The sequence below is a fragment of the Myotis yumanensis genome, unplaced genomic scaffold (genome assembly GCF_028538775.1).
Source record: "Myotis yumanensis isolate MYYU_CA2020_CCGP unplaced genomic scaffold, mMyoYum1.0.hap1 SCAF_5, whole genome shotgun sequence".
NCBI lineage: Eukaryota > Metazoa > Chordata > Mammalia > Chiroptera > Vespertilionidae > Myotis > Myotis yumanensis.
The window spans coordinates 39,029,833-39,053,332 of record NW_027223756.1 but is presented as its reverse complement, the minus strand read 5'-3'; the positions used below and the strand labels follow the sequence as shown (position 1 = coordinate 39,053,332).

General features: G+C 38.9%; 2 protein-coding genes across 4 annotated transcripts in view; both read right to left on the bottom strand.

Annotated features, from left to right (window-relative positions):
• The window catches only part of ADAD1 (adenosine deaminase domain containing 1), a 28,698-nt gene extending 19,379 nt beyond the window's left edge, over nt 1-9,319 (bottom strand). Inside the window, exons 1-4 of one of the 2 annotated variants that reach the window (XM_070417196.1) lie at nt 9,137-9,319; nt 7,973-8,161; nt 5,460-5,627; nt 2,405-2,473 (exon numbers count right to left, since the gene is read on the bottom strand). In XM_070417196.1, the coding sequence (XP_070273297.1) occupies nt 2,405-2,473; nt 5,460-5,627; nt 7,973-8,161; nt 9,137-9,311 (601 nt within the window). In that variant the 5' untranslated portion in view covers nt 9,312-9,319. The remainder of the gene's footprint in view (nt 1-2,404; nt 2,474-5,459; nt 5,628-7,972; nt 8,162-9,136) is intronic. The other variant, XM_070417197.1, reaches the window with a different exon arrangement.
• Nucleotides 9,320-13,302: 3,983 nt separating this feature from the next.
• The window catches only part of BLTP1 (bridge-like lipid transfer protein family member 1), a 156,150-nt gene continuing 145,952 nt past the window's right edge, over nt 13,303-23,500 (bottom strand). For both annotated transcript variants that reach the window (XM_070415150.1, XM_070415151.1), the window contains exons 83-88: nt 22,247-22,498; nt 21,132-21,335; nt 19,340-19,534; nt 18,166-18,300; nt 16,767-16,932; nt 13,303-13,987 (exon numbers count right to left, since the gene is read on the bottom strand). In XM_070415150.1, coding sequence (XP_070271251.1) covers nt 13,771-13,987; nt 16,767-16,932; nt 18,166-18,300; nt 19,340-19,534; nt 21,132-21,335; nt 22,247-22,498 — 1,169 coding nt within the window. In that variant the 3' untranslated portion in view covers nt 13,303-13,770. The remainder of the gene's footprint in view (nt 13,988-16,766; nt 16,933-18,165; nt 18,301-19,339; nt 19,535-21,131; nt 21,336-22,246; nt 22,499-23,500) is intronic.

Genomic DNA, 23,500 nt, shown 5'->3' with positions numbered 1-23,500 from the left:
TTTTGCTACACATTAAAACGTTTTATAAGAGCCGAAACTGGTTTGGCTCAGTGGATAGAGCGTCGGCCTGCAGACTGAAAGGTCCCAGGTTCGATTCCGGTCAAGGGCATGTACCTGGGTTTCGGGCACATCTCCAGTGGGAGATATGCAGGAGGCAGCTGGTCGATGTTTCTCTCTCATCGATGTTTCTAACTCTCTATCTCTCTCCCTTTCTCTCTGTAAAAAATCAATAAAATATAAAATAAATAAATAAATAAAAATAAAAAAAATAAAACGTTTTATAAGATAAGGAATATTTGTGAGTTAGCAATACAGATACACCTTTTGATCTTACTCAGTGTTAAGGAACTAATGAATATCTATCAATAATAAAAGCATAATATGCTAATTAGACCGGACAGCTGAACAACCTTCCCATCCTTCCAGACGTTCTTCTGGATGTCCTTCCAGATGACCTTCCAGACGAAGTGGGGCTGTGAGGGCCGAGCCCCTTGCACAAATTCCGTGCATCGGGCCTCTATTTGTTAACATAATCAGATCTTAGTAAACGTATGTCTTACTAGGGTGCGTGTGAAGGAATAAGGAGCAAAGTCAATGCTCCTTATTCCCTCTAAATGTGTGCTGGCTACTGAGGGAATAAAATGTTCTCACAAATTACTGGAAATAAAGGGTGACAATAAAATAACAAACAATGCCAATTAAAACATCTCTTTGATTCTAAATTGTTAATTTCAAGTAATTTCTATTACGTAAGCTGAACCTGTCATCAAAGCCAAAATATCACTATTTTTATGAAGATATGGTACAGTTAGAAATATGGCCAAGTAAACAGGCTATGAAATAGTGATAACCTCTATAACTGGCCCAAAAGGAGCTGTTCACATTTTTGTAGGTGAGAATCTTTTTCTTCAAAAACGATATCATCCATTCCTGTGTTTAAACATATGCTTGAAGGATGGTGTTTGTTCTCCCTTTTCTGACACCAATTCGTAGAAAACCTGACTCTACTCCTGTGTTTCCTTACACATACTGTTAACCACATACTCTTTCTTCCTCACAGATTGATCTGTTTCTCAAGGTCCTACTAATCTGTGTTTTATGCCAACCATTGAGAACTGGAATTCTGTCACACTATTCATTAAAAATGTCCACAGAGGCTGAAAAAAAAGACCAGAGCTCCTTGCCATGTTAAAAGGTCACTGCTGTTGGATGGGGCCCTTCACTGCCCTTCTGCTCATTGATTCTCAGGACCATTAGGTCTAGTCCTTGCGAATGTGCCTCTCTTCTCTGGCCTGACCTTCCACTCCATACAAGCAGGCAAATGTGCAAAGCCTCTTTATTTTACAAAAATAATGGAAAACTAAGCATTCAGGATAAAACTGTTCTCAAATCCTAATCTCCAGATATAGAAAAGAGACTATTTTTCACTTTAATTCTACAAATACTCTAACTTTAAAATCTGAAGTGTTACTACTATGTAAGCAATGTAAAAATTAAGAATACTTTCCTGCTGTGCAGGGGATTTATAACCTAATGGGAACTGTATACAGTAACCACCACACAATGTTGAACATGAAAAAGTTACTATCTAGTGAGCATCTACCATATGCCAGGCCCAGATCTAAATACTTTACACTCCTCTCTTTTTTTAAAAAAATACATTTTATTGACTTTTTTACAGAGAGGAAGGGAGAGGGATAGAGAGTTAGAAACATCTATGAGAGAAAAACATCGATCAGCTGCCTCCTGCACAGCCCCCACTGGAGATGTGCCTGCAAGCAAGGTACATGCCCTTGACTGAAATCAAACCTGGGACCATTCAGTCCACAGGCCAATGCTCTATCCACTGAGCCAAACCGATTAGGGCTACACTCCTCTTAATAACCCTATGAGGTAATTACTATTATGACCATTTTACAGGTGGAGAAATTAGATGCATAGAAAAGTAACCATTCCTAGGTAACACAAAGAGTAACTGCAACTGCAATTGTAGTTTGCTTGTTTCTTTTTTTTTTTGGGGGGGGGGGGGGGCTGAGTGACAAGTAACTACCATTAAAAAAAATGTGAATAAACTATTTGACATGAATCTCCCAACCATCAAGCACCAGAAAGCCATTGGTTTTCATTAATGATAAGCCCACCAAGGCAAAGAATTCTCAAAAAAGTAGTTACATGAAACTAACTATCTCCTTCTAGAAAAAAGGCATTTCTTCCACCTTTCTTCTCCATTCCCTATTTCTCTAATTTTTAGCAGCATATGAAATTTTCCTCTTTGTGGAAGTATGCCAGGTTTGAATGATAAAATATTGATGTATATTTTCATATTTATGCATATTTTAATGATATGTTATCATTTTTAATTGCATTACTCTGCTAAAAAGGAATACCATAAAGGACTTCCTACCATAATGCACCTTTGAAATGTATGCTGGTTCAGGTGAAGCAGCAGGTTCTGCAGGGATAGGAGGAGGACCTGTAAGTAAACAAACATATAAGGAAACATAAAAGTCATTGCTCCACACAGCAGGTACCTTACTATTCTGTAAAACAACAGCAATTCAGGAATGATTACTTTCTTCTCTATATTTCTGCCAACTCTAGCCCAAACACCCATTAGCCAAGTCTCAAACACAGTTCTGGGTTTCCTAATCTTATGCTACTACTAGTGGCCCGGCATGAAATTCATGCACATTAAAAGGGAATTAATTAGAGGAAATATTTTAATATTGCTATTTGCCCTTTCTCTATAATAAAAGTGTCAGAGATGAAAGAAAATTAGTAAAATGTATATGAAAATCTCTCATCAGAGTCTGGGGCACGCTGTGGAACCTAGAGTCAAGTCCTTGCCCACCAACCACACATGCTTCGAAAATGCAGGAGACCCAGACCCAGCCAGCCCCACCCCCATTGGGTGAGACCCAGACCCGGCCGGCCCCAACCTCGTCTAGCCCCTTTGGGCAGGGGGGGCGCAGCCTCAGGTCCTCCAGCCTGACACTGGGTGAGGGGTGCAGTCTCAGGTCCCCCGTCAAGCCCTGCCAGGTGGGGGGCACAGCCTGAGGTCCCCATCAAGCCCCACCAGGTGGGAGGTGCAGCCTAAGGTCCCCAGCCTGGCACTGGGGCAGGGGGACGCGGCCTGAGGTCCCTGTCAAGCCCTGCCAGGCGAGGGGCTCGGCTTCAGGTCCCCTGGAAAGCCCCGCCAGGCATGGGGTGTGGCCTGAGTTCCCCCATCCAGCCCTGCCGGGGAGTGTGTGGCCTGAGGTCCACTGTCAAGCCCCACAGGGTAGGTGTCGTGGCCTGACGTCCCTCACCCAGGCCAGGCGCCATGCAGCCTCAGGTCCCTGCTGTTCGGTCATGACATTACAGTGTCCTGGCTAGTTTGCATATTCCTCTATTATTATATAGGACTAGAGGCCCGGTGCACAGATTCGTGCACTGGTGGGGGGGCATGGCCTGCGGGAATCGACCTGCTGTGGGAGCGCACTGGCCACCAGGGGGCAGCTCCTGTGTTGAGCATCTGCCCCCTGGTGGTTAGTGTGCATCATAGCGACTGGTCAACTGGTCGTTCTGATGTTCAGTCACTGGGCTTTTATATATATAGATTATATAGAATAGAGCTTGCTTTGTAAATATGTGACATTCTGAAAAGAGGTTATGTAGGGAGCGGCTATAGAATCAAGCCGTGGATTGACCTGTGGCAGAGCCACAAACAAGTCCCAGTTTGGAGGGCAGAGCCCTCTTAGCATAATTAAGCTTAACCTTATAGCCCTCCCTAGTTTCTACCTAGGTAGCTAATGGACTGTGGGAGGTGCAGTAAGTGCTGCCAAAATAAGGTGAAACTCACAAGAACATTGTAACTATGTTGACCACTTCCTTGTTTTTCTCTGACTATAAAATAAAGCCTCAGCTTGCAGGCTGGATCTTTCTGTGTCCTCACCCAGGCATGGGAGATCTGCTAAGCCCCAGTTGTATTCTCTTTGTCTTCTTTAATCCTTCACCACCCCTCCTCAGGTTCACCCTTGGCTGTGCTGGCATAGCACAGGTTAAAATGAAACCGTTTTAGACGCTTAAGAACAATTTTCTATTTACAGTAATACTATGTAAAACATTTAAAATTAATATTCTATTAAAAATTTAATAAGTAAATGGACATGGACAATAGGGGGATGAGAGCATGAGTGGGGGGGAGGATGAGGGTTTAATGGAGGGGATGAGGACACATTTGTAATACCTTAATAAAGAATTTTAAAAAATTTAATAAGTAAAAATTATTTTTGTTCAATCCCATCACTTCCCCCAACTTCTCCCCCACAGCTGTCAGCCTTTCTCTATCTATGAATTTGTCTCTATTTTGCTAATTAGTTCATTTTGTTCATTAGATTCCATGTATGAGTAAAATCATATGGTACTTGTCTTTCTCTGACTGGCTTATTTCACTTAGTTTTTTTTTTTTTTTCAAACTATAAGAGAAAGTTTATTTAGAAATGGGCTCAGGAAACAAGTTACAGAAGCAAAAGAAGGGTGCTTGGAGTTTAGGAGAGAGAAGGGTGGAGGTAGGTGGAGAGAAGGGCCTGGAAAGGTGCAGGCATACTCCCCAAAGGAAGAGCACCTCACTTGGTATTTTAATGCTATTTTACTAGAGTGTTTTCTAGGGGAATACTACATTCAAAGTTTTCAAAGTTTTTAGTCCCATTTTTTGCATTAGCTTTGCAATTTGGTTCCAAAGTTAGAAAATCCAGGAAAAACAAGAAAACAAGACATTAAACCAAAGGATAAACCAAAATGTAACCTAACATGAAACATGACAAAAATTGCTTACTATGCTAACATATATAACACATTAACATATTCCTCAAATTGATATTTAATAAGAACTACCATTTGATCATATACTATTCACATATACTGCTTAAAGGCTTTGCATGGTAGCCACAGGAGGTAGGTACTATCATTGTCCCCACTTTTCAAATGATGAAAACTTAGGCTTAGAGTGCAAATAACTTGTCTGTCCAGGGTCAATATTCCAACCTGAGCAATCTAATTCTGGAGTTTACACTCTTGCTATGCTACCTTAGGCCATTATTTTCTCAAGTAATTCTAGTATCACTGAATTTAACACAGGCAAACTTCACAAAAATTGCATTAAAACCTCTAAGTATTAAATGCACAGTGTTAAATATAAGAATCCACTAATTTGCATAGAAAAATAAGTTTCGGGACTCAAACCCACTGACAATCTGACAAGTTATCAGACAGCTGAGCAACATGTTTTTCTCTTATGGGACTGAAATATACACTATGGTTAAATACATCAGCAATCAGACAGCAATGGAAGAAAATTATTCAAATCCTGCTACAAAGACTGCAGTTGCGAAGTAACTCTCCATTAATATAAAATCTTTCAAGTTATTCCTTCTAAAATAATAAATTTTACAAATACTTTATAATCAAGAGTAATTTACCTGATGTTTCAAAATTTCTTGGCTCAGGTTCATCCAGCTGTAGAAGTTCATCAAGAGCTAATTTTGCTGCATTGGATCTAGACTCCTTTTTATTTTGTCCCAGTCCAGTCTTGTACTGGATACCATCGACCACAGCACAAAAAGCAAAATATGGTCCCAAAACGTTACCTTGAAAAAGAACTCAGAATAAATGCTGCAAAAGATGTCTGTTACACAGGAAAACATCCAACTACAAAATTGTGGAAAACTAGCTACCTTGGCCCATCAGTTTTTCTGTAGGGCCAATACAGGTGAAAGGAAAGCTGGGTGGGTCCCTGAACTAATTCTGAGGAGTCCTTCAAGTAGCACAGCTGGCTCCAGACTCAGCATGAGCATAGGGCCAACTTTACAGTGCAGCCATATATGGAGTGGCAGTGTCTTGAATAATGCCTGGGAATGAAAAGCATCCATATATCTATCAAATGACAAATTACAGGCAAAATGTGGAGCCTCTGGCAACACCTTCTTCTTTCAAACTTCAATACCAATAAAACTTAATTTCTTCCCCCCTTTGGGTGCCCTGATACTTCCCCCCGCCCCCCCCCCCCCCCCATACTTTTAAAAGCTCCAGAACAGAAAGGATTCCTTTGAAGAAATCCTGGACACCTATCAGGGAGTCACTGTAAGCAACTCAACCCATCACAGTCATAGGGCAGTTGGAGGAAGGGGAATTAACAAAGAAAACCGAAACATAAAGATGTCTTGTCATCCAAAATCTCTAAGATTACCTTTACACAATTACTTTTACTAGATTTCATATTTGCCTGATAAAAAATGAAATGGAATCATTTCCTAAATTTACAGGCCAAAGAATTTTCCAGTTCAAATTTTCAGACTTTAGGAGGCCTTTAGGTAACTTCAATCTCCACTCTCATTAGAGATGGCCAAGTATAATGTCACTCCACATAAGCCTTTATCTTCTCTTCTCAAATATTACATTAACTGTTGGTTGTTTTTGAAGAAGTGCATCAAGATTACAAGCAACTCCTGATTGCATTTGGGAAAATTGCTTTCCTTCCATCATCTATGACAGTGGTTCTCAACCTTGGCTGCACATTAGAATCACCTGGGAATCTTTTTAAAATCCTGATTTCTGGCCCCATCCTCCAGAAATTCTGTTTCGTTGTTACTAATGTTGTGGCCTCACCCCATAACAAAGAAACAAAATTTCTGGAGGATGAGGTCCAGAAATCAGGATTTTAAAAAGATTCCCAGGTGATTCTAATGTGCAGCCAAGGTTGAGAACCACTGATCTATGACCTCAGTTTCTTCCTTCGGTACCACCTGGGTTCCAAACCAAATTTACTTAACCTGAGGATATTTTGTATATTTACAAGTGGGTTGGATGATTGTTATATGTGAGCATTACTCATCAAATCATTAATAAGTACCCTATGTCATCATTCTGGATGTGTTTAAACCTGAGTTTCTCAAACTTTAGTATGAATGGACCTAAGTCACCTGTAGAGTGCGTTAAAAATACTGATACTCTGATCTCTCCACCAAACCCACTGAATCAGATTATTTGATTAGTACTACGCACATAAAATAAACACCATTAACAATCAGTGGGTTGTGTTTTTAGTAGTTTTAGTTCAGATCACTGAAGATTTGCCCTGATCAATTTTTTCTGTAACCAATAGTTTACATTTTCCAAGGGCAATTTGAGAAGAATGGAGAAAAGCTAACCAGTTACATACAAATTAAACACAGAGGTATTGATCACATGAAGTAATCCAACCTACAGTGACAAGACCTAGGAAAACTCCCTAATACATTAAGACCCTATTTGCACAGATATGTTTAAAAATTGTCAATGCCTCTTAGGAGCACTTATTCTCTTATCCTCCACTTTCCTAAAGTTCTTCCAAGTCTCTGGTCATAGGTGATGAAATCAGAAGCCGTTTTCTGCATTTTACTGATTTGTATTCCTGGAGCCTTCCACAGGCACAATGTGGTAACAGGGTCTTCTGGTTACTGGGCAGTTTAGAGAGAACCGAGGAAATAGTCTCAGACAGGACTGCTGACAAGCACCAATCATGTGTTATTTTGACCTCTGATCTTTGACTTTCAGAAGCCAAATTTGGCCATAATTTTTGTTAGGCATCAATATCACAGAATCCTGCTAATAAGATAATCATAGTCCAAATACTTAACATCCCTAAAAAGCATGTTTATTCTACAAGTACTTACACCTGTGTATAATACACAAGGCTGATGAGGTTTCAGTTCAACCAGCCATACACAAAAATTAAAATCCCATGATTATAAATATTTTGTATGTGAGTTACTTGCAGATTCCAAAAGGCTAAAGAAATATTAACATAACATTTTCTAAAGTATACCAACCAAAAATAGTAGTTATCTAACCCCAACATTATGTGAATATAGAAATTCACTGCCACTTATATGCTCTGCTTTTACTAGGATAATATTTCCCCATCCTGTAATAACCAGACACGGCATTCACTTGCCTGTTGTTACCGTTTCCTTAAGGTCAAGCTGAACCCGCTGCATTTGTGCAAACTGGTGTAAGGCTGACACAGGGTTGATCTCTCCACGTTTGTATTTCATTATAAATTCCTTAGGTATTTTTTTTGGAGGAAGGACAGGATTTGAAATAGATGAAAGACCTTTGGAAAGCAATGGTTCTGGAAAATTACCTAAAAATAAATGTTTACGCTTGTCAATTTGATGCATTAACAAAAAAATAAGACATTGTCCCTCTCACACTTAGTCATGTGTGGTTTTCATTCCATGTATCTCCTAAACAATTTTGGCACAAATGCCAAACGCAGCCTGTCATTCTGTATAATGTATAAATCTCTTGGAATACCAAGCCTATGTTGCAAATTAGGCCTATCACTGTCATGTCAGTAAGTGCTATCAAAGAATCGCAAAATCTTAGTCATGTCAAGGTCTTCAGGGACTCTCTAGACCAGTGGTTCTCAACCTTCTGGCCCTTTAAATACAGTTCCTCATGTTGTGACCCAACCATAAAATTATTTTCGTTGCTACTTCATAACTGTAATGTTGCTACTGTTATGAATCATAATGTAAATATCTGATATGCAGGATGGTCTTAGGCGACCCCTGTGAAAGGGTCGTTGGACCGCCAAAGGGGTCGCGACCCACAGGTTGAGAACCGTTAAGCCATTTTTACATGCAATGTCACTAAGGCCTACAATGGAGGAAAACACACATCTGGGGCAAGAACCTCGTTTTTGGTTTCCCATGGACTATTTTATATTATCTTTCACCTTGAGATCGCTCCAATTTGTAAAGGGTGCGTGCCCCTGCTGTGTACTGAACACTAAGGATGCTAGGGGATCTGCGGAACACAAGCCAGTCTCGGCCGGTCCCCTCTCTGAACGGGTGACAGCCTCACCTCCATACGGCAAGGCACACCTGACGCGGCTGCACCGCCAAGGGGTCAAAATGACTAGCAGCCAAGGGGGGAGGGTTTCCAACAAGCTTCCCACAGCGCTGGGAGCCCTAATGCACGCTCCGGGCGGTGCCCGGCCACAGAGACGCGGCCACACAGCCAGGAAACATTTAACCGGGGGCTCAAAGGAACGCGCTGGCCAGCTCAGCCTGAAAAAGCTGAGGCCCGACTGCAGGTGAAAAAGACGTCGTACCCGTCACTGGTGTGACCTTGGAAGCCATGCGGGACAGGCCGTCACTGTCCGAGGACTGCGCTGCGGGCGTGGTGACCATCTGGGCGGGTGGCTGAACCGGCAGGTTCTTTTTCAGCATCTGAGCAAAGCTAGGGACCTGGGAGCTCTTCTGAAACCAGCCATTATTGGAGGTCATTTTCTCACCTACGAACGAGACAGAGTTGTCAGAAAATGATGTACGCACGGCCGCATCGCCAACTGGCCTCACGCCGCTGGCGCCGGCTCATTCCGCCCCCGCACCACGCCCAAGAGAAAAGCCCGAAACCCTCGGAGACCAGGGGAAAGAAGCTGAAGGAAACCGCGCCCCTTATTGGCCTCCGGTTGTTGGCCTCCCTTCGGGCCCAGATCCCACCCACCGAAGTCGTCCTTCCGGCCCTGCCGGCCCAACCCCGCGGGCGGGCAGTTGAGGCCGGGCCGCAGGCCCCGAGGCTCCCCGGCCGACGCCATTGCTTCTCCACCTGGCCTCAACCTCTCCCGCAGGATGCTGTGTGTGAGAGCCCCGCGGCCAGCGCTGCGGTTTTCAAAAGCCGTCTCCAGGTGGGTGGCCCCGAGGCCCTGATGGAGGCCCCGATGAAGCCCCTGTCCCGCCCCGTCCTATCGCCAACCGTCTACGCACCTGGGCCGCGCCTCCGCCTCTGCGCATGCGTCTGTCTGGAGCGTGAGAAGTCGCTGAACGTCACGTGAGCCGGCGGCCCTGGCGCAGGCCTCGCGCTCCGCGCGTGAGGTGGGGGTGGCGCAGGTCGGCGGCGTCACTCACTCTGCGCCCTGACGCCCCCAGTCCTCACGGAGCCTGGACAGGGAGGGTCTCCTTGTCTACAGTGACCCCCATCGGGCCTCCTTATCCACCATGGCTTCGAGGAAGCCCTTCGCTTTATCCCCATTCATAGCGCTAACAAGGCGCCTGGAAAGGCTCGTTGACAGAATAACCGACCTGAGATTCCACAGGATGTTCGTGAGAACAGGTGGACGTGTTGAGAACTGATGGCGCTCATCTGTGGGTGTTTTCAGTTCTTTGCTCTCGTAAAAGTTGAAGCAGGCTCTCATGGAGGTGTTAGCTGATAGATTGTTGAACATATTTTTGATAGTAAATTACTAAGTAAGTTTTGGCACTAACCCATAAGGAACTGAGTGACATCGTTATAACAAAGTTTTAGTGCCCTCTACTTTTTTTTTTTATATACGGACAGGATTCTGAAGAGTTAAGTCACTTTCACCAAAAAGGAAACAAACATAACAATAGGATTGATGGTATTATACCTCATTACAGCAAGAAGTAATATCTGCCCACAAATGCGCAGGTAATTGCGTGCTTGGGAAGAATGTGTATTCTGCTGCTGTTGGCTAGAATGTTCTGCATATATCTGATAGGTCTGTGTGGTCTATAGTGTTGTTCAGATCTGCTGTTTTCTTATTGATTCTGCCTGATCTATCCATTGCTGTTGCAATTTACATGTTTGTGTGACTAATAACATTTTTGTAGTTAGTTATTTTTATTACTTTAACTTTTAAACTAGAGTTGTAAGTGAATTATGCAAACTATTACCATATTGCAGAATCTATCACTATCATTACTGGTGAGATTTACACTCCCTTTCTATGTTTTTGTGGTTAGCTTTTTTTTCTAATATATATTTTTACTTTCAAGTAAAGAATTCTCTTTAGCATTTTGGCAGGTCTGCTGGTAATGAACTCTTTCAGGTTTTGTTTGAGAAAGTCTTTATCCCTCCATCATTTCTAAGGGACTGCTTTGCCAGGTATGGAATTCTTGTTTGACAGTTATCTGTTTCAATATTTTGAATATGCCATCTAATTCTCTCTGACCTGAAAATTTCCTGATGAGAATTCTGCCTACAGTCTCAAGGGGTTCCTATACATATACCTTCTCTCTTTTCTGTTGCTTCTCTTAAAATTATTTTGTCTCTGACTTTTGAGAATTTAATAATAATGTGTCTCCATGTACCTCTATTCTCATTCAGCTGTTGTGGGTCTGGGTCCTTTGGACGTCATGGATCTGGATGTCCTTTCTCTTCCCAGGTGTGGGAAATTCTTACCCATTATTTCTTTAAATGTATTTTCTGTCTCTCTTTTTTTCTCTTCTCCTGAAATTTCCATAATGTTCCTATTACTTTCCCACTAGCAGTGCACAAATATGATTTTCTCATAGCCTTGCCCAACAGAGCCACAGAAAGTTTGGTTACAAATTTAAATTGCCCTTTTCTTTTCATAGCATTCTCACTGTAAGTGCCAGAAATACTGTAAGTTTATACTTATGTCATTTTTTTTGGTAACTAATATATCAATAATATTTAAAGCCATTAGAAAATTTTAACATTTAGAACTTACTGGCATAACTGTTTCTTTGAAGCAGAGAATTAATATCTGAAGGACTCAAGTAAGGAATAATTTATTTAATTTTTATTTACTTTGTTTTATGAAGTATCTTTCTGGCAGTATTATCTTTGACACTAGATCCAAAGTAGGTATAGAATTTGCTTCTCTGGTAAGTGTGACTAATAGATATAATGTTCCTATAGCCCCCAACTGTAGAGGTGATTGAGGAGAATACAGAGATCAGGCAGATAATAGGTAAGAAAGATGATGTAGCAGAAAGAATTCAAAATTATGACTCTAGCCACTAGGATTTTAGTTTAATTGTATTACTAAGTTGTTGTGTGACAACAGAGTACAATTTTTAATTCCCCTAACACTGTGTCTGTCTGTCCATCTGCCCCATCAATCCATGACCTTGGATGGCTAAGTACCATGGCTCTTCTGAAAGGTTGTGGGTTTTTGTTGTTGTTGTTTTTCAATCTGAGAGAATAGTGCCTTATCTACTTAAGTTCAATATTCCAAACCAGAGGCTTTCTTGAGGTGTTTTCTAATTCTAGGTTCTTTAAATCTATTGTTTACCCAACTTTTAAATGGATTGTACTGATTTGGCTGATTTCAAACCTGAGTTGTGATTAAGAGTATTTACTTTTGAATATTATTTTAGACTAGTGGCTCAGTGCATGAATTTGTGAACACTGAAAGGAAATTAATTAGAAGAAATATTTTAATATCGCTATTTGCCTTTTCTCTATAATAGGAGTGTCAACCAAATTCACGATTGACAATGACAGATCGAAACACATGTGTGCAATTGGCACCAGAGCTTTATATGTATCTCACATGTGCAAGTCAATTTAGCCTTTTATAGATATAAAATAAACTTGCTTAATTAGACCTGCTTTCTGATTTAGCTAAACTTTTTCCAGCCCAGTGAAGCACCCCAATTTCTCTTTCAGGTAATTGTCAGCAGCGCAGCAGTAAATATCAACACAAAGGGATTATTATTGTAGATCACACAGGGAGAACAAAGGGTAAAATATTTAACTGTGGCAGTGTTTGACTATATTCTATGCAGTGAGAAAACCTGAAGTCATTTTCAAAGCCCACCATTTCTTTTTTTCAGTCGGATCAAGTTTCTAAGCTTTCTAAATCTCCCATCTTTTGGCTAATGAAAAGAAAATAGGATTTCACCAATTCTCCTATCCACCTACTCTAGGACTTCTGTGAGGACCAAATGAGATGAGGTATGGGAAAACGCTTCACAGACATTTGGTTAAAGTGTAAAATGTTTCCACCTGGCTATAAAGCAAGTCATATTCCTGGGCTGAAGAAACTGCAAGGAGACTAGTTGCTAGGGAGAGGAAACTGGGTGTTGCTATGTGACATCATTACCTGGACGGACACTTAGCATATTAGCCTTTTATATATATAGATTTTGCTATTTTTTAAAATCTTTTTATTATACTAATGTATGTACTATACACCTACCTTCATATGCTCAAAAGAAGATAAACATGTACATAAAGAATATATTACAATAAAAACAAACAGCTATGTGTTGACCACTAGTTTAAGAAATAGAATTACACCTAATATCTCTGAAGTGTCTGATATGCCTCTCTCTAGCTACACCCTTTTTGGCTAATATTTATACAGATTTCATTTTTATAAGTATTATCTTCTATGAAAACATTTAATAACTAACACAGGGTGGGCATCTATTAATTATAAAAATAAGCTATCAAAGGAAGAAAAGACTCAAAAACAACTACAGACTGAAACCAATTATTGTGACTTTATTACAATAGTTACAAACAATACTTTAGTGGTATTTAATCATATCACAATTACTCAAACTATATACAAATAGGTATTTATACAAGTCTACATTTTTAAAAAGAAAAAGCAATTAATGACCAAAATAATCACATTATGAACAAGATTTTTTCAAAAAGTATGGCCAATAACACGAAATTCACAGTTATTCTGAAAATATTTTAGGATGCAGGAATCATATTGCACATAACAATTATAAACCCTACTGAGTAGATATATATTTTAATCTAGTTTTTCACAAAATTTACATTATCATGCAATATATTTCACTGTATACAGAATGGTGGAACTAGAACAAACAGGTTAACTTACAAACCTTCAACATAATGGCCATAAAATTAGAATTATTTTAAAGTCATATTTAAAATAACTTTAATATACAAAAAAGCACTCCGGTGTAATAATTTGTTCATAGATCAAGTTACTTTTTAGTGTTCTTCTTTGTCTTTTCCTTTCTTTTCTTTCTCATCCTGTAGTGCAGTACCAAGTTTTTTTATAAGAACTGACAGAACCTTGTCCAGTGGGTCCATGACTCCTCTTTGAAGCCATTTAGGAATAGTAGTCCTGGCATGATGAAAGCCCAATTTTTGAAGAATATAATCAACGCCTACTGGATCAATCTTTCTTCCAGTCCAAGAAATTAATCTAAAATAATTATAAACAATAATTAGGAGTAGTGTCCCAGCACAGACCTGAAGGTAAGTTTAAGCACATCAGTAAGTCTCCATAATGTGCTCAAACAAAATGTCTTCAGTAGGTACATTTGAATAATCTAACCTACAATTCCTGGATTCACTATAATAGCATTAAAAAAAAGTGTGATTATAAGTATCCTTGATAAGCATATACACAGTAATGGAGTTTAGTGAATTTCATTCTGATTATTTTAAGCCCAAAGTTACACAGTCATCTTAAACAGTTAAAGGATATTTGGTTTATTCTAAAAGATGTTAATGAACTTGGTAGGGGAAATCTTTTCAAATGTATATATATGTATATCAAGTCACGATGTCATACACTTAAAATATCTTTCTGTTTTGTCAATTACACCTCAATAAAGCTGAAAAAATAAGAGTTCAAGTATGTGGCATAATGGGGGGGGGGATAAAGTTATAGAGTGTTTGCTGTGTGCTAAACATGTTAGAAGGAGAACCATTTTCTTCCTATTCTTGGTATTTCTTTCCATAGCAGTGGTTCTCAACCTTCTGGCCTTTTAAGTACAGTTCCTCATGTTGTGACCCAACCATAAAATTATTTTCGTTGCTACTTCATAACTGTAATGTTGCTACTGTTATGAATCGTAATGTAAATATCTGATATGCAGAATGGTCTTAGGCGACCCCTGTGAAAGGGTCGTTGGACCGCCAAAGGTGTCCCGACCCACAGGTTGAGAACCCCTGATATAGAGGACTAGCCATCAAGGAAACCCTCCTGGCCTCTTTGCCCCCTTATTGATGAGTTATCTGATTGGCGAATTAATGGAGGAACTGAATAGCGTAGTTTAGTATCCTCCTCCCTACCTTCTCTTAGAAACCATTCGTTTTTATCTGTTCCTTTATGCCATAGGATTTTTCAAAGACAGGTCCTTAAATAGTTGAGCCCAAGACAGTTCATAGCTGCCTGTGGCTAGGTGAGTACACAGTGCTGCTGACAGCACAACTTCAGCCCTGCCCCATGCGAGCGCTGCAGCACTGAGACCCTGCAGGTGAGTCCAAACCTGAACTCTAGTAGAAAGCCACTGGTGCCAGACCTCCAAACCACATTCTGTCACCAGCATTACCAGTATTAGAACTATCATTTTTATTTCCAGCTGCCTCTCTCCCACTATTTCAGTTAGGGGGAAAGGGAGGAACTAAACATTGATCTGTTAAAATTCTTAACAGTTATAAGCATTTTGTGTTAATTAGCTTATCTAAGAATTGTAACCTACAAGGTAGGTAATACCATTTTCAAATTTTTTTTATGAGGTAACTGAGACAGCAGTTATTAAATCCTTCGGGCAATGTCACTTAGCCAGAAAGCAGGGCTTAGAGCCACCGCTCTTAACCATGCTATCCACTACAACACCATATTTAGTCTCGTGGTAGTTTGCTAAAGTAAAGAATATATTTGTGAAAAATTTAACTATTTTATGCTCATTTTAAATTAAAAGATACAACAGTTCTTTGAATAACACCATTTTGTTATAACTTGTAGGAACTTAACTCTTGTTTCTATCAAGTAGCCTATGGTAAAACTGGTGTCATTAGTTTCCCTTAAAGTCGTAGAACCAACTTATCAACGTTAGGTGGTGACTTATCTAGTCAATTATATTTATTTAGAATTACAAATAAAAAACGGATTTTCTAAACAGTTTTCTGCATTAGGACTTTTGCAATATTTTAATATTGTTTGAGTATTGACACTGTTACTATTTCTCATGTGTTTATGTGCTATTAATACTAAAGTGTTTTGTCAGTTTGGTACAACAAATTTCACTGAATACAAATTACTAACACACTGAATGATTCACTTTCTGCTTATACAGAAGTCTACTGTATAATGAAGATTTTGTTAGTTTAGAATTATTTTGGTATAAGTATGTCTGAATAATAAGCTTATCTAAATGAAATCTGTGTCATTCTGCATAGTGTTGAGTATGATGGACTTTTTTTGATACCATTATTCCATGAATCAAACAGTGATAATTTGATTAACAAAGCAGATGAAAGGAAAGGGAAAAATAATAGCGTTGTGAGTGTTAATCACAAACAAGGACATACAAAGCAAGTACTGCTGGTTATAGCAGCAATTATAAAAATAATTAAAATTAGAAAATACTTTTAAAATTACGATATGAAAACAAGTTGATGTCACTGGGATCATGATTGTAGAACATGACTCAGTAAAGGAATCAGAACCTGATAGCATTACATTTGACATTTCAGGAATGGTTTTATATTGCTTCCTATGCAGACAAATGGACACTGTGACATGGTCCACTCTATTACATTGTCATGACATATGTAAGAATTATACAGTCCTTAATGATATATGACTTCTACTACATCTTCCCAAACTACATAACAAAAGTTTACTGTTGCCACCTACCTCAGTTACCTGAAAACAACATCTTGGTGAGAGGTAAAAAAATAATAGCCATTATGGCAGCAGAATTATTCTCATATTTTAGTGATTAATTAACAGAATGTCACACAGTGGAGAGCTAACCAGCACTGAGCTATTCCCAGGGTCTGTGCCTCGAACACTTACAATAGCAGAAAGGAACAGCAAAAACAGCAATCAGATGTTGTCGAGATTACAACTAGCTAACTTCTAGATACATTTTTCAATACAAAATATTTAATAACCTAATACATAATTTATAACCTTTTCTCCTAATAATCCCATAGAATATAGGTAAATATATATACCCACTATTTACCTAAGAGTGGGTTCTAGATGCCACGTGTTGCACATAAAATCTCTCCAGTCCACAGTGGTGTAACTGATGCTGTCTTCTCTGTCTTTGTCAGAGGAGTTGTCATCATGTATAATGACTGGACTTTTCTGTCCTGGTCGAGTAGATAAAATCCGAGGTGGAAAAATGGCTATAATGAAAATAATAGATTAATATTGCAAATATATATCTTATAAGTTTATTTTAAATCACTATATGAACAGAATAATTTGTTCCATTATTTTATTTGTGAACTGGCCAAAGTCTCATTTAATTACATTTCTTAAAAATATTTTAGCCCTTGCTGGTTTGGCTCAGTGGATAGAGTCAGCCTGTGGACTGAAGGGCCCCAGATTCGATTCTGGTCAAAGGCACATGCCCAGGTTGTAGGCTTGATCCCCAGTAGGGGGCATGCAGGAGGCAGCCAATCAATGATTCTCTCTCATTATTGATGTTTCTCTCTCCCTCTTCCTTTCTCTCTGAAATCAATACAAATATTCTTTAAAGTAATATTTTAAATAAGCCTTAAATAAGTGCCAATAATTGGTATTGCTTGGAGAAAGCCAATATCAAAGTTATTGCATTACCTTACAATTAGAAATAATGTCATTTATTTTTGAGTAATAGTGTATGTTTTACATACATTTGTGGGCCTAAAACTAATGGTAAAGAATGATAACATATATGTGATTAGCAGGCCTAGGGCACTGGACTGACAGTTGTAGGTTTCCTAAAGAACAGCTGTAGGTGGATGACTTATTATTTTAACAGTTTTATTGAGATATAATTCACAATAAAATCCACTCAGTTAATGTGTACAACTCAATGGTTTTAGTATGTTAATGGTGATACATATATTTGAACAGTGGTACTAACTTAGAAGCTTTTTATGTAAGCAGCCTTTTCACTCAATATAGTAAACATGCAAATGTTTTATGAAAGATGAAGTCTTTCTAAATTAGTGATCATAAGTAATAGGCAACATGCTCCTTTATTATGTAGTTGTTTCTCTAGTCATTTCACTTGAGTAGTCGTATTTCTTCAGAGGTTTTTTCTTTTACTACTTTGTGAGAATCTCCTACAAAGTCTGATAATATCCATACATAAAGGAAATATTTTGTGAAGTACAAAATATATTCAACGTGAGGAATGGTTAGAGTGTTGTGTGTGCCTAGCAGATAGTCAATCTGTCACATGGTCTTACTAACAGATTATTTATATTCATTTCATTTATTTATTGATATTTGCAATTCATAGAGGAAGGAGACACATTGTACTCATTTATCATTAGATCATTAAAAATCCATATAAATGGCAGACAGCTGCCTTTCCTGAAGCTTGAAAGAAAAAAACATAATCCCCAAAACAAGAATATGCTACTCACCCTTTTCTTTCTCTTTAAGATAAGCCGACACTAAATCATGGAGAAACATGATGAGCTCAGCATCCATAGTCACACAAATGTGGTCAGTGAACTCTGTCACCACACTACATTCTACCTTCGGCTTCAGGCTGGCATCTGCAAGGGCAAAGTTCTTTTATGGTAAAGATTTAATTAAATAAATCCCTGTCTCTTTCTGTTAAGGGATTTACATGTGTCTGTGTAAATGCATCCACTGAAATGCAACAAGAAAGAAATAAGTATTTTTGTATGTGATTCACAGAATGATGATGGTTTAATAAACATTTTATGTCTATTAACATAAATATAATAAATATTTTTTATTTTTCCTCATAAAAACCCTCTGAACCAGTTATTATCCTCCAATTTACTGAGGAGAAAGAGGTACAAATGGATTAAATTATTTGCCACAGGTTACATGGCTGGCAAGAACATCAATCATTTTGACCCAGGAAATCAATTTATGTTATTTTATATAAAACTAGTGACCTGGTGTATGGATTTGTGCACATTGAAATTAATTAGAAGGTGGCCGGCAGGGCAGGACTGGGCAAGACGGGCTGGAGCCAACCTCCCGTGGTCCCTCTCCGGCCGGCCACACCTGTGGTGGCGCTGTGGCTTGAAGGGCATCTGTGGAGTGAGTGGGGTCCCTCCAACAGATGGGGTCCCTCAGCCTGGCCTACAGGATTGGGCCGAAACTGGCTCTCCAACATCCCCCGAGGGGTCCCAGAGTGCAAGAGGGCACTCGGCAAAGTTGCTGTTGTACAGGGTGCGGAATACAAACACAAGTGTGCAGTAAACCAGATTTGGGGCCGACAGTACCCCAGCAACAATGTAACCCACGGCCAAAGGAGGAATCGCATGGCCCTGCAAGGAATTGGGCTCCCTCCTATCTGGTTCCAGGGTGCATCACCCCGAGAAGCGCCACTGCCAAGTCACTGCAGCTCAGCAGCTCCTGCTTGAGCGTCTGCCCCCTGGTGGTCAGTGCGCATCACAGCCGGTCAGATGTACACTTAGCATATTAGCCTTTTATATATAGATAATTGTATAATCAGATTATACCAATATTACACACAAATAACAAAAAACAGTAGTTCTAAGTTCCTTTAGAATTTTCTTAGTAACTTCAGAAACTAAAGATTGTTCTTCCACATACCCTGTAATGAAGGTTCCTGTGGTTCTTGAACATGAATAGATTTAAAGTCAAGCTGCATCCTTGGTAATGCAAAGATAGTCTCTGTTTCATGATTGTAACTAGAACCTCCTCTGAATCCACTCAACAAACTGGAATTCTTCACAGTAGTGCTATTCTCGGTGTTATTAGCATCAACGTTACGAAGTAGGTTTAGCTCTACATGCATAATAATAAAGACAGTAACAGTCAAATTAAACCAATAGACATAGATAAGCCTATAGCTTTCATGGCACTATGATACAGGAACTTTTATCATTTCAAAAGCTGCAAAATCAACTCACATTTGAAAAAATAGAACCATATAAAGTTGTGGTCTTGAGAATAATTATCTCTATATATGTAGACAGGGATATAGACACATTTATATAAATTAATATAGAGCTATGTTAATTTATATGTAGTGATTTATATTTATACTTATATACACACATATATAGTGATATAGATCACTGTTCTCAAGACTGAAGCTTTATAACATAGTTTTGAATAAATCCAAAAATCCAATCCATTTTGCTTTTTTGTTTCTTGAACTTTAAAATGAATATTATTCTCAACTAGAGGCCCAGTACATGAAATTTGTGCACTGGTAGGGTCCCTAGCGGCTGCTGCTGCCAGCCAGAGCCGCCCTCACTTCCCCCAGCCGGCCCTGCCTCGTGGTCGAACTCCCAGACCAACTCCCAGTCAAGGGGACAATTTGCATACTATGCTTTTATTATATAGGATTAAATTCATGTCTGAATTTAAGAGTTTCATTAATCTCCATACACTGAATACTTCACTCTTACAGAATTTGTGATTAAATATGATCCTGATCTTGAAATCAGGTAGAAGTCCTGATATTCCCCAATGTATGTGCTATGATTACATTATGGTTGTCTTATAAAATTAGCACTTTTCTAGGTATATAGGTAGCAGTTCAGTATGCTGATAGCCCCTCCATAGTATCCCAGCCAAAAAGGAACCCTTCCCCAAAATGTGTACTTAGAAGGTAGAACAGTTAATACATGCGCACTCTTCTAATTTGCTTCCTTATACCCCTTTGTTCCCAGAACAGTCTTTAATCCCTGGGGTTGCCTATTCCATAGTAACTATTTTCCACGGGCCCATGTCATCATCCTTTCCATTTTGAAAAGTCATTTTTTAATAAAACATTCAAGTCTTATCATTTCTCGATCTAGTCCACTTTCTAATACAAATGAAATCAGTAAAAGCAATATTATAAACTTGAACATAAAACCACCACAAAATAAAACTTTTCATGACCACATTATTAAGATTGGTGAATCAAATCAAATGAAAAACTCATCAAAACCACTCTTTAAACTTATGACTTCATAGGAATGATATTATTTAGTTTCATTTTATTTCATCCATCGAGAACCTTAAGTTTGTGGCATCCTAGTACTTAGCATATTAGCCTTTTATATATAGTTGTGTAATAACTTCTCCAAATCTCTAATGTTTAACATTAGTATAAAAATAGGTTTCCAATTATCTTAAAGTAAACTTAATTTCAGTTATTTAAGCCAATTTTACTTTGATTGTTTTCAGTTACATCTAAAATAATTTAAGTCTATATTGCATTACCAGGGTGATGAAACCATGCATTAATATTGTTACAGCAGCAGGAGTAAAATGAAAATTGTTTAATTGAAGAAATGAAAAGTTTCCCCCACTTAAATTCTATACAGTCAACAGAATCCAAATTAGGAAAAAACAAAATAAATATCTCCAAAAAAATCAAACTTTTAACCTTCATTTCTTGTGGCTGTAACATAATGGAACCATTCTTTCACACTCGCTACTCCATGGGGTGGGTTTTCATGGCGACGCCTTGTTATCTTGGTTATTGTTGCCATAGGACTTTCCAAAGCGCCACATGGTTTGGTAACCATGGTATTATGGCCCAGATGAAAATCCAATGTTTGTACAACATATGTAGAATGATCACTAGAGCCTAGAGGAAAAAAAGTTTCTTAATGTAACAAATTATATTTAGATGCAAGAAAAGAGTTGTGCTTAGAGCAACAGATAGAAAATGAGTAAATAAGTGAGAAATAAAATCACAAATATTTTTTCTTTTAGCTATTACTGGATTTATCCCCAGCAACATGAAAAGCATCAACCCACTCATATGTGGGACATAATGATCAACATAAACTGATTAACAAAAATAGATCCAGAGATAAGGGGCAGGGGAGAGGGGGTTAGAGATCAATCAAAGGACTTGTATGTATGCATATTAGCATAACCAATGGACACGGACACTGGGGCAGTGGGGGCTTGCTCTTGGGGATGGGAGTGGACCAGGGAGGGGGGGTTGTCAAACAGGGAAAAAGGAGACATATGTAATACTTTAAACAATAAAAAAAGAAAAAAGCATCAACCATTTTTTTGGGGGGCGGGGGGGGGGGGGGGTCATCATTAAGAAACCAGAGTAAAAAACTAAAGCTGAAAGGAACTGGGTCTACCACTGTAAACAGAGGTAAAAGCAGTGCCTTGCCTATCGTAGTTTTAAAGGCAGATCATTTCCCTATACTGCCACTGTATCTCTTCTTTTCATGTTTATGTAAGAAATTTTTACAATAACTACTATTATGATTACAATCAGTAACAGAATCTTTAATTGCTTAAGCAAGAAAAAGAGTAGATAGCAAGTTCAGAAATAAGTCTTTTACATCCCAGACTTTATAGAAACTGACTCATTGGCAGTGAACTCCTTGACATGTCAGGTACATAATAACAAATAGAATGGACTTCAGAAATGTTATAAGAGAAAACAGATAAAAGATATAAGAAAAGTTACTCTGCTATGTATTATCACATCAGAAGATGGAAAGAGTAAAAGTTTGAAATGTGTCAGTTTACCATCCTCCCAGATCTTCTGAGCTTCAGTCCAAAAAGCAATATTTGGTTCTTCTAGGTGAAAAAGGGCCCAGGATTTTGAACGGAAATTTGGACCATGGAAACAAGCTAGTGTCATGTGGTTTCCATGTAAGCTCATCGATCCTCCAAACTGCATTCCATCTTCTGGTAATGGGATCTGGAATAAGGATATGTGGCATCCCGATACCACCTTCAGTACTCCAGGCCAGTGTCGATGGTGGGCGGCATCCAGCACTGCAAGAAAACCAAACTGGCTTGTCCTGGGTGCCTGCCGCAGGCACATCTGCAATGGCAATGGCAGGGAGCTGGGGGGGCAGCAGGGCTCCTTTCTGCAGCTGCAGTGACTCAGGTAAGGGATGAAAACAACAACCCAACCCTGGTTAACATTAAGCAGAAGCTAATAAGCATATAGTCTTGGGAAAGATGCTGCATAAGGATGGATGCAACTAAGGAAAGTAGTAACTTGTTAATAATTACAACTAATACTGCTGTAATAATTTACAAATGCTTGCATGACATTTTATACAATTCTCACAGTAACTGTAAACTAGGTATTTCATCTGGACCCTGTTCAAGTGAAGCAGAGGACGGGTTAATTAAACCAGCAACTAGAAGACCTAGAAATCAAACAGATCTCCTGATTTTTAGTACATTTTCTTTTTTTACTCTTTTGTACCCTTACTACTCAAAAGTGAGGTCTGAGGACCATCATAATCACCCAGAGCTTGTTCAAAATTCAGGCTCTTATGTCCATCCCACAGTTATGTATCAGAATCTGCATCTGAATAAGACCTCCAGGTATTTCAGGTGTTTGAGTAACACACCTTAATATTTCCCGTTTATTCTAGTGATGTCCTTTTTGGCTGTTTTCCACAGCTCCAAGTCCAGATCCAACCAGGGGTCATGCATTGTATTTACAGTAATTGGCATGTCTCTTTAGTTTCCTTTCATCTAAAACAATTCTATGAATCTATTTGTTTGTTTTCTATGACAAGGGCTTTTTCAAGAATCCAGGAAAGGCATTTTAGGAAAACCCCCCTCTATTTGTATATGCCTGACACCAATTCTAGTTTAAAGGAAATAAAAGGACTAGAGGAAAGAGATAAATGGAACCACAAGGAAGCAACTGAAAACTAGAAGGCAGGACATTGTGTAGGATAACTGGCCAAGCCTTTCAAACTAGTCAGGTCATTAAAAAAGGACTATGCTGAATTAAAAGAGAATAAAGGAACATAA